Source organism: Dendrobates tinctorius, unplaced genomic scaffold (assembly GCF_039654945.1).
Source record: "Dendrobates tinctorius isolate UK_male_01 unplaced genomic scaffold, ASM3965494v1 ptg000223l, whole genome shotgun sequence".
Classification (NCBI taxonomy): Eukaryota; Metazoa; Chordata; class Amphibia; order Anura; family Dendrobatidae; genus Dendrobates; species Dendrobates tinctorius.
In genome coordinates this window covers 17901966-17918218 of record NW_027361890.1, presented here as the reverse complement: position 1 = coordinate 17918218, position 16253 = coordinate 17901966, and the positions used below count along the sequence as shown (strand labels likewise).

Below are 16253 nucleotides of genomic sequence, written 5' to 3'. Positions count from 1 at the left end.
AGTGACCGAACGCTTCCGAGGGTTCTACTCATCTATTCGTAGTCCCCAAGAAAGGAGGCAGCGTCCGGCCCATACTAGACCTAAAACAGCTCAACAAATATGTACGGGTACGTCATTTTCGCATGGAGTCCCTTCGGTCCATCATTGCGTCCATGGAGCAGGGAGAATATCTCGCTTCCATAGACATTCAAGACGCATACCTGCACATACCAATTGCTCCCACTCATCAAAGGTTTCTCAGGTTCGCGATCAACCAAGACCACTACCAGTTCGTGGCTCTCCCGTTCGGACTTGCCACAGCTCCAAGAACGTTTACCAAGATCATGGCAGCCACCATGGACGTTCTACACTCCATAGGCATTGTAGTCGTTCCATACCTGGACGACCTTCTCATCAAGGCTTCCACCTTCAAGGACTGCGAGGTCAGCGTCTCAATCACAATCGACACTCTGAGTCGCCTGGGCTGGTTAGTCAATCAGACCCTGACCTTCTTCGGGATGCTATTCAACACCTCCAGGGGTCTGGTGCTCCTTCCCAGGGACAAGACACTGGCTCTCCGTCTGGGAGTTCGCATACTCCTCCGCAATCCTCCCCGATCTCTCCGGTTTGCCATGAGAGTCCTCGGCAGGATGGCAGCAGCAATGGAGGCGGTACCATTTGCCCAGTTTCACCTCAGGCCTCTTCAACTTGGCATCCTCAAGTCTTAGGACAGGAATCCCTTCTCCCTCGAAGGGAATTCCGGTTGACATCATCAACCAGGAGGTCCCTACACTGGTGGCTCAAGCCAACTTCGCTTGCAAGAGGAAAATCTTTTCTCTCAGGTCACTGTAAGGTCCTGACCACCGATGCAAGCCTGACAGGTTGGAGTGCGGTGCACCTACATTACAGGGCACAAGGCAAGTGGTCAAGAGCGGAAATGACTTTGCCCATCAATATTCTGGAAATTCGGGCCATCTTCCTGGCAGTGAGAGCCTTTCATCGCTTGCTGGCAGCCTCTCACATATGGATACAGTCGGACAATGCCACGGCGGTGGCATATGTGAATCACCAAGGCGGGACCCGCAGTGCCCAGGCGATGAGAGAAGTGGCACATATCCTCCACTGAGCGGAAGAGATGAGGTCGGTACTCTCAGCGGTCTACATTCCGGGTGTGGACAACTGGGAAGCCGACTTCCTCAGCAGACAAGGAATGGACGCGGGAGAGTGGTCTCTCCATCCTGAAATTTTCACCAGATCTGCCATCGCTGGGGGACCCCGGACGTGGACCTAATGGCATCCCATTTCAATGCCAAGGTCTCCAATTTCATGGCCAGGACCAGCGACCCGCGGTCGCTCGGAGCGGATGCCCTGGTGCAGGACTGGACCCAGTTCCAGCTTCTGTACATTTTTCCACCCATCCCCCTGATCTCCAGAGTCATGAGGAAGATCAAACAAAAGGGAGTTCCAACCATCCTGATCGCGCCGGACTGGCCCAGATGGACATGGTATGCCGACGTCGTGCAACTTACAGCAGACGCCCCCTGGCGTCTCTCCAACCGTCATGACCTTCTGTCACAAGTTCCGTTCTACCATCTGAACTCAGGGGCTCTCAATTTGATTGCTTGGCCCTTGAAACCTGGGTTCTAACCCAAGCAGGGCTCTCACCAGACGTCATCACAACCATGATCAGAGCAAGAAAACCAGCCTCCGCCAAGATTTATTATCGTACCTGGAGAGCTTTCTTTACCTGGTGCGACTCCCGTGAACAGGTCCCACTCCCTTATTCCCTCCTGAAGGTGCTGGGTTTTCTTCAATCGGGCCTGGACGCCGGGCTATCCCTAGGCTCGCTTAAGAGCCAGGTGTCAGCGCTTTCAGTGCTTTTCCAAAGGCGTATTGCTAACAAGCTGCAAGTAAGGACTTTTCTCCAGGGAGTTTCCCGATTGGTTCCCCCCTACAGACGCCCACTGGAAACGTGGGATCTCAACCTGGTCCTGACAGCATTACAGGCACCACCTTTCGAACCCCTTAAGGAAGTCCCACTCCGCATCCTGTCACAGAAAGTGTTTTTTCTGGTGGCAATCACCTCGCTGCGTAGGGTGTCTGAATTGTCAGCACTCTCCTGCAGACGGCCTTTCCTAGCTTTTCACCAGGACAAGGTGGTTCTCTGTACAGTACCAGCCTTCCTTCCGAAGGTTGTGTCCACCTTCCACCTCAATGAAGAAATTTCACTGCCATCCCTTTGCCCGGTTCCGGTTCATAGAGTGGAGAAGGCTCTGCGTACGCTTGACCTCGTCAGGGCATTGCGTATATACGTGTCTAGGACTGCACCCTTCCGGAAGTCTGATTCCCTTTTCCTTCTTCCGGAAGGCGTTCGCAAGGGTCTGCCGGCTTCCAAAGCTACCCTTGCCAGGTGGATCAAGTCCACCATACAAGAGGCTTTTCGACTTAACAATTCCCCTCTTCCGGCCAGTATCACGGCGCACTCTACGCGGGCAGTTGGGGCATCCTGGGCCATTCAGCACCAGGCTTCGGCACAACAAGTGTGTAAGGCGGCCACTTGGATTAGCCTACACACGTTTACGAAACACTACAGTGTTCATACCCAGTCCTCAGCGGATGCGAGCCTGGGTAGACGGGTTCTGCAGGCGGCAGTGCCCCAAGTTTAGAGACCTGCTAGCACAATATTCGTCCATTGCTTCCCACCCAGGGACTGCTTTGAGGCGTCCCATGGTTCTGTGTCCCCCAATGAGGCGACAGAGTAAAGGAGATTTTTGTGTACTCACTGTAAAATTTTTCTCAGCCTCTAATTGGGGGACACAGCTCCCACCTTGTTGCCCTTACAGGCCGTTGTTATGGTTGAGTATTGTTCTTTGAGCTCGTACATAGTAGCCTTCTTACAGGCATGGTTATGTCGTTTCTGTTACATTCCTCCTAATGCTTTTGCACAAAACTGGAGTAGGCTGACACCGTCCAGGGGTGTATACTGCAGAGGAGGAGCCATAGTTAATCTTTTTCAGATTATGCATAGTGTCACCTCCTAGTGGACAGCAGCATAACACCCATGGTTCTGTGTCCCCCAATTAGAGGCTAAGAGAAAGAGATTTTATGGTGAGTACACAAAAATCTCTTTTTTTCATGTCTGATTTCCCCAGCAGTTTCCAATTTAGTAAGTAATTGTAGCATCTGTTTCTCCTTCCCATGTGCATAACCTTACACTTATCTGTTAAACCTCATTTGCCATTTTTCTGCCCAATTCTCCAATTTACTCAAATCTGTCTGTAGTTGCAAACTGTCCTCCTTTGTGTGAACTACCTTACATAGTTTTGTATCATCTGCAAATACTGATATTTTATTGTGTAAGCCATCCACTAGATCATTAATAAATATTTTAAATAGTAGGGGGCCCAATACAGAACCCTGTGGTACCCCACAGGGTATTCATTTATATAGCGCCATTTATTCCATGGCGCTTTACATATGAAAAGGGGAACTATAGACAATGACAAGGGACACACATGTACAGAAGGAGAGAGGACCCTGTCCACGAGGGCTCACAGTATATAAGTTGATCTGATCGTTTTAATGGAAGCACTCTACTAACACACGGTTGTTTACATATTTGTCTGCTATAGGAAATCCTTTCGAAGTTTTGAGAAATTTTGAAAATTAAATTGCATTTAAGTATAAATGAATTGTGTGAGGATACATGTATGTATTGGGACCATTCAATACAGTGGTTCCTGACGACAAATATCTTCACATTTCTTTCTTAGCCAGATGAAGATATGTTTAATCCAGACTATGTGGAAGTGGACAGAATTTTAGAAGTTGCACATACAAAAGACTCTGACACAGGAGAGGTAAGTTGACCATTTTTCTCTTTCAATGTACACACATGGTCAAAATTGTTGGTACCCCTAGTTTAATGACAGAAAAACCCACAATGGTCACAGAAATAACTTTAATCTTACAAAAGTAATAAGAAATAAAAAATCTATGAAAATAAACAATTTAAAGTCAGACATTGCTTTTCAACCTTCCACAGAATTTAAAAAAAAAAAATAAAACTCATGAAATAAGCCTGGACAGAAATGATGGTACCCCTGAAAATAATGTGACAAAAGGGACATGTTTAATCACGGTGTGTCCACTAATTATCATCACAGGTGTCTACAATCTAGGAATCCGTGAGTGCGCCTGTATAGAGGGCTACAGATACTCACTGCTGTTGGTGACATGGTGTGTATCACACTCAGCATGGACCAGAGGAAGCGAAGGAAAGAGTTGTCTCAGGAGATTAGAAAGAAAATTATAGACAAACATGTTAAAGGTAAAAGTTATAAGACCATCTCTAAGCAGGATAATGTTCCTGTGACTACAGTTGCACATATTTTTCAGAAATTAAGCTCCATGGGACTGTAGCCAACCTCCCTGGACGTGGCCGCAGGAGGAAAATGGATGACCAATCAAAGAGACAGATAATACGAATGGTAGCAAAAGAGCCCAGAAAACTTCTAAACAGATTAAAGGTGAACTTCAAGCTCACGGAACATCGGTGTCAGATCGCACCCTCCGTCGTTGTTTGAGCCAAAGTGGACTTCATGGGAGATGACCAAGGAGGACACCATTGTTGAAAAGATAAACTCATAAAAAGCCAGACAGGAATTTGCCAAACTACATGGTGACAAGCTACAAAGCTTCTGGGAGAATGTCCTATGGACATATGAGACAAAAATTGAACTTTTTGGCAAGGCACATCAGCTCTATGTTCACAGACGGAAAAATGAAGCATATCAATAAAAGAACACTGTCCCTTTTGTGAAACATGGAAGAGGCTCTGTTATGTTCTGGGGCTGCTTTGCTGCATCTGGCACAGGGTGTCTAGAATCTGTGCAGGGTACAATGAAATCTCAAGACTATCAAGGGATTCTAGAGAGAAATGTGCTGCCCAGTGTCAGAAAGCTTGGTCTCAGTCGCAGGTCATGGGTCTTGCAACAGGATAATGACCCAAAACACACAGCTAAAAACACCCAAGAATGACTAAGAGGAAAATAATAATCTTTATTTCTCCTACGCCTCATTGGGGGACACAGAGACAGTGGGTGTTATGCTGCTGGCCACTAGGAGGACACTAAGTAAACCAGAAAAAAAGTTAGCTCCTCCCCTGCAGTATACACCCTTTCCCTGGCTGAGATTTCTCCAGTTCTTTGCTTAGTGTCTGTAGGAGGCACTTGGGTCTGGTTTCAGACCCCACCGTTTTTATTTTTGAATTTTCTGTAAATTTTTATTTTTTAATTAACGGAGTGAAGGGGGCGACGGTTCCTTTCTACGGCCCGCTCTCCCCCGAACCAACAACAGGCAAGCACGTGGAGTATACCTCCCTGTACACTTTCCTGCGACGAATGGGGCTGATTCCTCTGACGATGGTTCCCTTACGGTCGGTACTCCACAGATACGAGGGCAAGCGCAACAGGACGTAGCACAGGAGTGCATGGAAAAGGTCTTGAGTTGCGCTTTTTCGGATGCCCTGAATCAGCCCCAGAGCTCTCCAACCCCCTACCACATGGTGGATCTAATGAGCATACCCCTTTAAGACCTCCTCCAGCTCTCCTACATCGCCCGGAGGATGAGACAGGAAGACCCCGGACAACGCCGACCTGCCTGAGCACAGGGGTGGAGGTATGGGGTCGGGCCCTGCCCCCGGGAGAAGGCCCCCCCCTCCCGCAATTTGAATGGCGCCGCCCGCGCTAACATCGCCAGCGCCTCTCATTACTTACGAGACACACAATTCTATTCTCAGGGGCCATGTTTTCAGCTGCCGTTAACCCTTTCATGAGCGCTATGCCTACTCTGGACAGCCGGATACGGGGTGACACCACAGGGCCACCGTTTTTCCTCCCGGGGGACCCAGCACAGGACTGGGTTAGCTGCATCTGCCCTCAGATTAAAGCTTAACTCCTTCACGGCACATTCCCTGCAGCTGCAGACAGACTGCCGTTAACCCTTTCAGGAGCGCTATGCCTCAATCTAAGTAGGCTAAACAGGCTGTTAAAAAGCACACTGTGTTTTTTACCGTGTGTACCACTAGCAAGTCTGCCTTACCCAGTGCACAGACTAATCCGTTATGCACGGACTGCGCCCTGACCTGCGCTCCAATGTCCCTCGCCGCTGCTGCTTACGTGCCTCCTGCGAACCCTGAGTGGGCTGCGTCCCTGTCACAGTCGGTGAAGTCTCTGACCCAGGCAGAAAGCGTCCTTACATCCCGAGGGGGGGCTCTGGTGTCGGCCAGGAACCGTCCACCAGCAGGTGCCATACTCGTCCAAGGGACGGTCGGCGCCTCAGCATCGGCGACTCCTGTCTCTCGCTCGCCCTCTCCTGAGGTTCACAGCGAGCACGACTCTGAATTCGAATCTGACACGTCAGCCCCTCAGAATCCCCCAACTGATCAAGAGTCACTTGATTCTCTTATAGAATCAGTCAGCAGGATTCTGAGGTTGGATGAGGAAAATATTCCCGCTCCAGCACACCGTAGCTCATTTAAGAAAACCTAGCGTGTGCACACGTTATTTACCAGCCGTCCAGAAACATAGGGCTCGGCCACATGAGCGGTTCACAGGACAAAAGTCTACTCAGGCTAAATACCCTTTTCATCCAGACCTAATGTAGGATTGGTTACAGTCCCCTCCGGTGGACCCTCCTGTATCGCGTCTTGCTTCTAAAACGATCCTATCTGTTTCTGAGGGTTCCTCTGTCAGAAACCCCTCCGATTGTCAAATTGACTAGCTTGCCCGTTCAGTTTTTTGAAGCTTCAGGAGCAGCGTTTTTTTCCATCTTTCGCTGCAGTTTGGGTCACTAAGGCAATGGCCGCTTGGGCAGAAGTCTTGATTACTTCTTTCCAAGGCACCAATCTTCCTCCGGAGGCAACCAATGTCGCCAGGCAGATAATTCACGCAGCTGACTTTGTAGTAGACGTTTCTTTTGATGCCGCCAATTGCGCGGCTCAAACTGCCGCTAATGCGATCTCAGTTAGATGAGCCCTATGGCTCCGCTGCTGGCGGGCAGATGCCACACCTAAAAGATTGTTGTCTTCTCTCCCCTTTCAAACGAGTCGTTGTTTTGGAGAGAAACTGGACCAGCTCATTTCTGATACTACCGGGAGAAAAAAGTAAATTCCTTCCTCAACAATCGGGGCTGTTCGGCCGTTTCGCAACCAACACCTGACGAGTTTTCGATCTTCTCGCAACAATTCCGGTTGGTCCTCCTCTACCTTCTCTTCCGGATCAGATCGGTCCCCACGCGGAGACAGAGGCTCCCAGATCTCATACAGATCTAACCGTTCTTGGAAAGCCAGGCCTAGGGCTTCTGGATCTAGGAGAGCCAAATCTCATAGATCTACCCAATGACGACAAGTGGGTCAGGGAGCTGGTGTCCTCCGGATATGAGAGAGAGAATTTTCTTCTCCCCCTCCAACTCGTTTTTTTTCTTTCCTCTCCCCCCCAAGTAAAAAGACGAGCCTCCCTTCGGGCTGTTCAGGCTCTGCTAAGGGTCGGAGTCATCATTCCGTTCCCTCATCACGAAAGGTTCAGGGGATTAGATTCAAACCCTTTTTTGTGGTTCCAAAAAAGGAAGGGACGATGTGACCCATTCTGGATCTCAAACTGTTAAATCAGTTTGTCAAGGTATGGCGATTCCAAATGGAATCTCCGATCAGTTGACGCTTCCATGGAAAAAGGAAAGCTCCTAGCATCGACATCAAGGACGCTTACCTTCACGTTCCGATCTGCCCGTCCCGCCAGAAGTTCCTGCATTTTGCAATTCGCGAGGAACACTTCCAGTTCGTTGCCTTGCCCTTCGGACTTGCCACCGCCTCCAGGGTCTTAACCAAGGTCATGTCGTCTGTCATGGCTATTCTCCACTCTCGGGGAGTGGTTGTGTTACCGTATCCGGACGACCTGCTCATCAAGGGTCCGTCTCTTCTAGCCTGCGAGGAATCCATGGCTTTGTCGCCTGGGGTGGAAGATAAACTTTGAAAAGTCTTTCCCAAAACCGGCTCAGCAGATTTCCCTTTTAGGGATGATCCTGGACACTTCCTGCGGGATGGTCATTCTCTCTCCAGGAGAGACCCAAGCTTTACAACAGGCAGCGCCGACTCTCTCCCGACTGTTTTCTCACTCCATTCGTTCAGTATGAGAGTTCTAGGAAAGTTGGTGTCAGCGATGGAAGCAGTTCCATTTGCACATTTCTACCTCTGTCCCTTACAACACACGTTGCTGTTAGCTTAGGACAAGAACCCGTTCTCCCTGGACCGTCGGATCCCTCTATCCCTGCGGGTCAGGCAATCCTCAGGTGGTGGACACTGAGGTCCTCCCTGAATCAAGGGAGGTCTTTCCTCCCACTAAGATGGTTGGTAGTAACCACCGACGCAAGTCTCCTCGGCTGGGGAGCGGTCTTTCGTCGCCACACGACACAGGGTCATTGGTCAACCCGAGAGTAAGTCTTCCCATCGACATTTTGGAGATGCAAGCGATCAGATTAGCTGTACGGAGTTTCCACCGTCTCCTCGTGTGGAGGTAGCTATTTAGGGAGGGCTAAATTAACCCTTCACGGTTGAGCCAGTGATGTCCAAATTATTCCAGTGTTGCTAGCAACTCAAATGACCACACGGAGACGGGGGTCTCTGTACGGGAGGATCGAGGCAGATCACTAAGCCCCTTTATTTTAGTCACATCTTTTATAATCTTTTGCTTAATTATGCAAGGTTCTCAAGTACCAATAGCATCATTTCACTTTGTAAGCCAATAATATTGCAAGAAAACCGGAAACTACATATATGTCCGTATCCAAATAGAAAGTAGTATAATGGCATATTCTTCAGAATTTTACACTCCCGCCTCCCTTATCTTTGCACCTAATGAGAACAGTCTAGTTTCATGACAGCCCATGCCAATTACAAAAATTTTTAGGAATAAATTCTTGGACTTTTTAGGTGCGCTGCCAGACAGATTTCATATCCAAACAAGGTTAATGAATTAACCCTTTATTCCCTACGCGTTTCGAAGTATAACACTTCTTCCTCAGGGGATGACATGAGTACAGAGAGCTGTCTCCAGATTTATACATTCACGATTCAAACTTGGCGCCATAAAAGACATGTGATGCGCCACAGAGGTCAAAGATCAAAACAATTCAAATGTCATAAAAAGTCAAAATCATCTCATCTATGGTTGATAAAATCAATTATACCTTTATTTTATTTTGCAGATAATCTAAAATTGGAATTAAAAAAGAAAAAAAGAAAGAAAAAAGGAATTAAAAAGTGAACCTGCGTTGTGAGGAAAATGAAAGGACCACAGTCCAATGCTCACACCATTATGCCAGGGAGGACGTCAGGACTAAGGAAGAGAATATATATATATATATATATATATATATATATCTCCAAGAGAATTTATTGAAAAACTGGATAAAAAGATAAAAAATGTATATATTAAAATATAAATATATATAATTGTATGAGATCATTAAATAAAGGGGCAATGAATAATAAATAATAAAATGATCATCAATTATTCATGAGTGTGGTGTCATAGTCTTTCAATTCCCTTCAGTTTCCAAAGGAAACTGAAGGGAATTGAAAGATTATGACACCACACTCATGAATAATTGATGATCATTTTATTATTCATTGCCCCTTTATTTAATGATCTCATACAATTATATATATTTATATTTTAATATATACATTTTTTATCTTTTTATCCAGTTTTTCAATAAATTCTCTTGGGGATATATATATATATATATATTCTCTTCCTTAGTCCTGACGTCCTCCCTGGCATAATGGTGTGAGCATTGGACTGTGGTCCTTTCATTTTCCTCACAACGCAGGTTCACTTTTTAATTCCTTTTTTCTTTCTTTTTTTCTTTTTTAATTCCAATTTTAGATTATCTGCAAAATAAAATAAAGGTATAATTGATTTTATCAACCATAGATGAGATGATTTTGACTTTTTATGACATTTGAATTGTTTTGATCTTTGACCTCTGTGGCGCATCACATGTCTTTTATGGTGCCAAGTTTGAATCGTGAATGTATAAATCTGGAGACAGCTCTCTGTACTCATGTCATCCCCTGAGGAAGAAGTGTTATACTTCGAAACGTGTAGGGAATAAAGGGTTTATTCATTAACCTTGTTTGGATATGAAATCTGTCTGGCAGCGCACCTAAAAAGTCCAAGAATGTATTCCTAAGAATCCTTGTTGCGGTCACCGATGTGGACCGTTGGACGTGCAGCAGGCTGACATATCAACTATACAGGCTTTACTCTCTCTTGGAAAGGGTGAGTATAAAAACCTTTTTATCATATACGGTTTACCCAGATAAGACCCTATTGCGCTCTTGTTTCAATTTATAGTGTGTACAAATTACAAAAATGTATCTTACTGCAACAAAAATGAAGAAACGAAACCTTCAGAGAATGGACAAAATGAAACTTCAGCTCTGATTTTAGTATTAACCCTTCACATTCCCCCCTAGATAATTATTATTTTTTTTTTTTTACACATATGCAGCATCAGAGGTGCTATCCCAAACTAACAGCTTGAGAGGTACTGGTCTTCACATGGCTGATGCCGTGTTATCAGTCATGGCTGTCGCGGCGCACCCATCCCCCCTGTATACTGCAGTTCATGAATAAATGGTTATTCATGACGGTGGTGGGGATGACGGTGACGGTGGTGGGGATCTTTTGTAGGTAGGCATGTGCTTGGCTTCAACATCTTCATCAAGTAGCCTTTTGAGATCGGTGCAGAGAAGAGCAGGGGCAACGACGCCTTTGGTATCATCATTAGCTGGCTTAGTGTAGAATTTCCTAATACATACAGAAATACACCAAAGAACAAGTTTTAGTATCACATATACAACAAGGATACAGGCAGCAATGTGTAACAAGCTTTGTAAGATCCCAGCTATCCAGCCCCTATTTCCCTTAAATCAATTGGCTGGATTGAGAAAGGAGAAAGTGTCTGACCACCAACTGTCCTTAGTACGATCATTGTCTTTATTGTATTGATCTCTGAGTCTTTGAATATCTTCTAACTTTAACTTCTACCAATACTAATATGGAAAATGCGAAAAACCAAAACATTATGCCCCCTTTATTTGATATTGGCTTGTTGGGTGATGAGGAGGACTTGATAGGGACCGTCATACAAGGGTTCTAGTCCGTGCTTCCTGACATGCCTTTTCACGACTACCAAATCACCAGGCTTCAGGTTATGACAGGTGTCGGTTTCATGTTAACATATTGAACAGCACGGTCAGTTTCTTCTGATAACTGCTGAGGCTGGAAATTTGCAACTGGGGGCCTAGCACCAAACAATCTCTCATATGGGGACAGGCCATGCTTTGCAATAGGGGTAGTACGAATGTGGTATAGTACAATGGGTAGGAGCTCTGGCCATGGAGTCGTAGTCTCCTGCATCATTTTGGTCAATTGTCCCTTCAGTGTGCCGTTCAGCCTCTCAACTTTCCCACTGGATTGTGGGTGGTACGGAGTATGGAGTGCTACAGTGGATCCAAGCATTGTCAGAACTTCTTGGTACATATGAGAAGAAAAGGACGGACCTTGATCACTTTCAACAACTTCTGGAACCCCATATCTGCATATAACTTCCATGACCAGTTTCTTCGCTGTGGTCTTTGCAGTCATGTTGGTAACAGGGAATGCTTCCGGCCAACTGAAGAACCGGGGCTAATTAGAATTTTTGCACCAGTGCGAGGGCCTGATTCTTTCCTTGATATGTAGGTCCATGTGGCAATAGCAGGGTACATCCGCTTAGGGAGACACACGAGTTGGTCCTTTTTCCAGAGACCATTATCCATTAGTGCCCCATCAGTCTTCCATTGCTTCACCTCTTCCTTTAGAGACATTCTCTGCGTTGTCATTAAGCGGTCTCGCAGGGTTCGACAGAAAACTTCAGTCTGTTGTAGATCATCAGGTTCTTGTAGGGTCAATGCTTCTTGTAACTGTTTACGCTGAGAGCGTGTGGTCACCATAGTTGGTATGGTTGGTTCAACGGGTAAAAGAACGGCGGCTTTTGCTTGCATATCCGCAAATGCGTTGCCAACAGTCTGTGGTCTTGTCCTTGGACCGTGTGCCTTAACTTTGATAATAGCCACCTGAGTAGGTAATTTGATCGAGTCCATGAGGGTTTTAACAGCTTCAGCATTTTTCACTGGAGTTCCGGCAGTAGTAATAAACCCTCGATTGGCCCATAGAGCCCCAAAATCGTGAGCAATACCAAATGCATACCGTGAGTCCGTGTATATATTAGCCCGTCTGTTCTTGGCCAAAGTACATGCAGTAGACAGAGCCTTGAGTTCCGCTTCTTGTGCTGACTGTGCGGGCGGGAGTGCAGCTGCGTGCACTACAGTGTCCTCTGTGGTAACAGCATATCACGTGTGGAATCTACCAAACTCTTCACCATATCTTGAACCATCCGTGTATAACACCAGATCAGAATTTGGGAGTGGATTCTCACTGACATTTGGTGGAGTAGCTGTTTCTTCAGTCAGAAGTTGGGAACAATCATATTGGAGGTAATCCTCATCACTGCCATCTTTCCTTATAGTTCATTATACGTCTTTCAAGGCATTGTAAAGGGGTTGCATTATGCGGGATGCATCCGGTATCCACTGACCACAATAAGTGCATAGTCCAAGAAAACGCTGGAGTTCAGTTTCATCTAGTTTCATCTTTTGGGAAAGGAAGGGAGCTGACAGCTATTTTTCTTTCTTCTGCGAGGTGTCTGGCACCCTGAAGGAGACAGTGACCCAAGAAGATCACTTGACCAAGGCAGAACTGAAGTTTCGAGGCTGAATCCCGACAGTTCAGTGCTGCCAGATACTTAAGGAGGCTTACAGTGGCAGCAATGGCAAAAGACACCTGCTCATATTTTTTTCAAACTGGTTGGGACTGTTTTGGGCCCCTTGTGGCATAACTGTCCATGTTAACTGTCGTCCCAGATAAGGGAATGCAAATAGAAACTGGCAGTCTGGGTGTAACGGAATGCTAAAGAAGGCATTGGTAAGATCAATAACTGTAAACCAAGCAGCATCCTGGGGCATTTGGGACAAAAGAGTATGAGGATTTGGCACCAGGTTTGAGAAATACTTTTACTGGTTCTACAGGCATTTTCCCTATATCATTTGGCCCTTTTGACCAGAGTTTAGATGGTATCTCTGAGAGGTATGGGGTGAGTCATTGATCCTCAGGCAATATTGGGGGTGGATCTGAGCATATCAGGGCCATCATAACTGTAGGAAGGGCATGCAAAACACAGATTTCCTCACTGTCTTCATCTACATAGGGATTATATAACGTAAGAGCCATCTGACCATCATCTTGGAATTGTATTCTGGAGCGGAACTGTGATAATGAATCTGCCCCTAGTAAATTTACTGGACATGTGGGAGAGATTACAAACTGAACAGTAACCTTGGGAAAAGGTCCCACAGAAATAGGGTTTCTAAAAGTATATTAATTGGGTCTACAATCTACTCCGATTAAAATAGCAGGGGATTGACAATCCCTCTGAAAGTGTTCAAGTCTGGCACAGCGCCAGAATTAGCAGAGAGGGGCTGAGGAGCAGGGTTCCCAGAAGCTGAAGTCTGGGGGGGCAGAGTTTGCTGTGTGCTCCAGTGATAAGGAACCAGCTACGTACTCGCAGCCACGCTGGGCGCAATGGTGGGGGCTGCTGCTGTTAGAGCAGGGGCTGTCACAGCTGCCGCTGTTGATTTATTTTTCTGTTTCCCCGCTGCTGCAGAGCGGGTTAAATTCTTCCGAAAACCTTTTTTTTTTTTTCCTCTGGATCAAGTGAACGGGGATTGAGGCTGGCTGCGGATGATAATAGGTACCGTCAGCATTCAACAACGGAAAGATGGGGGATGCTGCACCCGGTCTTCTTGTGCCACAATTATAACAGACCTCTCTCCACTGAGGATTAGTAACTACACATACAGCACAGATCCACCCGGCAGGATCATAGGGTGGGGGCATACTGAGTTTTGGTAGTCCAGGATACATCGGTGCCTTAGGGTTAAGGGGCACAGAGCCTACAGTTGGGAGGAGAGGCTTGATTTCCTGGGGAGGGACCTTATCATCTAGCAGGGAAACTTCTTATTTCAAATCATCACTTTTAACTATTTCCCTGACACATTAATATCAATCTTAGTTCCTTCTTAACCAATCGCATTCTCACACCACAGTCACTTTCTTGAACCACAAAACATCCCGTCCCTGTCATAATAGACAATTTTTCCTTCTTCAACATAGCAGTAACAGAAACAATCAGAACTCACTTGCTGTTCAATGTCCACATAACCTTCATTATACAATTCATGTGCCAAGCCACGGAATTCCTCAGCGCCTTCAAGTAATCCATCATCAGTCAATCTTCCTTTATTTATTTATTTTTTTAACTCCTTCATCCCATAGCGTAGGCTGCAACCTCCCGCCCTCAGGAAATCCCAGAATCGAAAATATTTTTCCTGCATTCCTGACAAATTTCTTTCCTCGTCTTTGAATCATAAGACTAACAGTATCTGATCCTTCACACAATTCCAAACTTTTCTTTTTCTTCCACAGAAACATAATTCTCTCCTTTAGAGCCAAACATCCTGACTTAAATTGTGCACAGATCTGGCGGCCATTTCAGTCTCTGTTCCACCAGTTCAATAATCCCCCTTTGGGATTGCCCAAAATTCGCGGTATTCAGTGAAAGGAGGAGGGCGTCTCAGACTATCCCTCCGGACACCTCTGGTTATATATATCTATGATCCCAGCAAAGAGCAAACAGATGAACGGCATACTAGGGCACACAAATCACCACATTAACAGATGGAGCTATTTATCTGAAGTATTGTGGCATATAATTCAGTCAAAAAATGGAGGTGCTTGCATGAAAAAACATGAATATTTCAATGTGAAGGAAAAAAAGAAGAAATATGCAGCACTCACCGATGTAGCTGAAAAACTGTGAGTCTTTATTTCACATAATTTCCATTAAATGTGTGGACATGCAGGATGTAGAGGAATGCTAGGGGAGGGAGGTGCCGGACAACGGCCGTTTCGCAATTACTCGCTTCTATGGGTCCAGGACCCGTAGAAGCGAGTAATCGCGAAACGGCCGTTATATATATCTATGTATGTATACCTGAGTTACGTATCCTACCCAGTCTTCGATCACTCACCACCCCCAATACTAATAATGATCGGGAATCTCAGGATATTTTGACTATAAAGAGAGTCACAATCACTGGTCAATCCGGGGTGTCCGTCCCTTATGAGGTACGGTTCGATCACTGGGCCCCCAACGGGACTACACCTCTATATGATTCCAACCATGAATCACCCCACCAGGGGACAAACCTCAGATCCTCTTTGCAGCAACAAGCACAGGAAAACCACACCAACGGTCAGTCTGAACAGTATAACTGCCAACTTACCGTGGTTGCCTTGGGGGGTGATCAGTCCCAATTTTCCAGCAGCTGTGTCCGCTCCGAGGGTCCTTTGTCTTGTTGTCTTCCGGGGCAGAGGCGTCCCTGTTCGGGGGCCCCACGTTTCGCGCCAAGCTGTCGGGGTAGCTATTTAGGGAGGGCTAAATTAAGCCTTCACGGTTGAGCCAGTGATGTCCAAATTATTCCAGTGTTGCTAGCAACTCAAATGACCACACGGAGACGGGGGTCTCTGTACGGGAGGATCGAGGCAGATCACTAAGCCCCTTTATTTTAGTCACATTGTTTATAATCTTTTGCTTAATTATGCAAGGTTCTCAAGTACCAATAGCATCATTTCACTTTGTAAGCCAATAATGTTGCAAGAAAACCGGAAACTACATATATGTCCGTATCCAAATAGAAAGTAGTATAATGGCATATTCTTCAGAGTTTCCCGCCTCCCTTATCTTTGCACCTGATGAGAACAGTCTGGTTTCATGACAGCCCATGCCAATTACAAAAATGTATCTTACAGCAACAAAAATGAAGAAACGAAACCTTCAGAGAATGGACAAAACGAAACTTCAGCTCTGATTTTAGTATTAACCCTTCACACTCGCAGGTCACATCGGGATACAATCCGACAACGCCACGGCTGTAGCATATATCAACCACCAGGGAGGTATCCGGAGCAGGATGGCCGTGCATGAAGCGAGTCCCATCCTCCATTGGGCCGAGCATAGAAAATTGGGCGGCAGATTTTCTCAGTCGCAAA

General features: G+C 46.2%; 1 protein-coding gene across 7 annotated transcripts in view; it reads left to right on the top strand.

Moving 5' to 3' along the window:
- The window catches only part of CHD6 (chromodomain helicase DNA binding protein 6), a 275948-nt gene that overhangs the window by 116293 nt on the left and 143402 nt on the right, over positions 1 to 16253 (top strand). For all 7 annotated transcript variants that reach the window (XM_073555368.1, XM_073555372.1, XM_073555370.1 and 4 more), the window contains one exon: positions 3753 to 3839. In XM_073555368.1, the coding sequence (XP_073411469.1) occupies positions 3753 to 3839 (87 nt within the window). The remainder of the gene's footprint in view (positions 1 to 3752; positions 3840 to 16253) is intronic.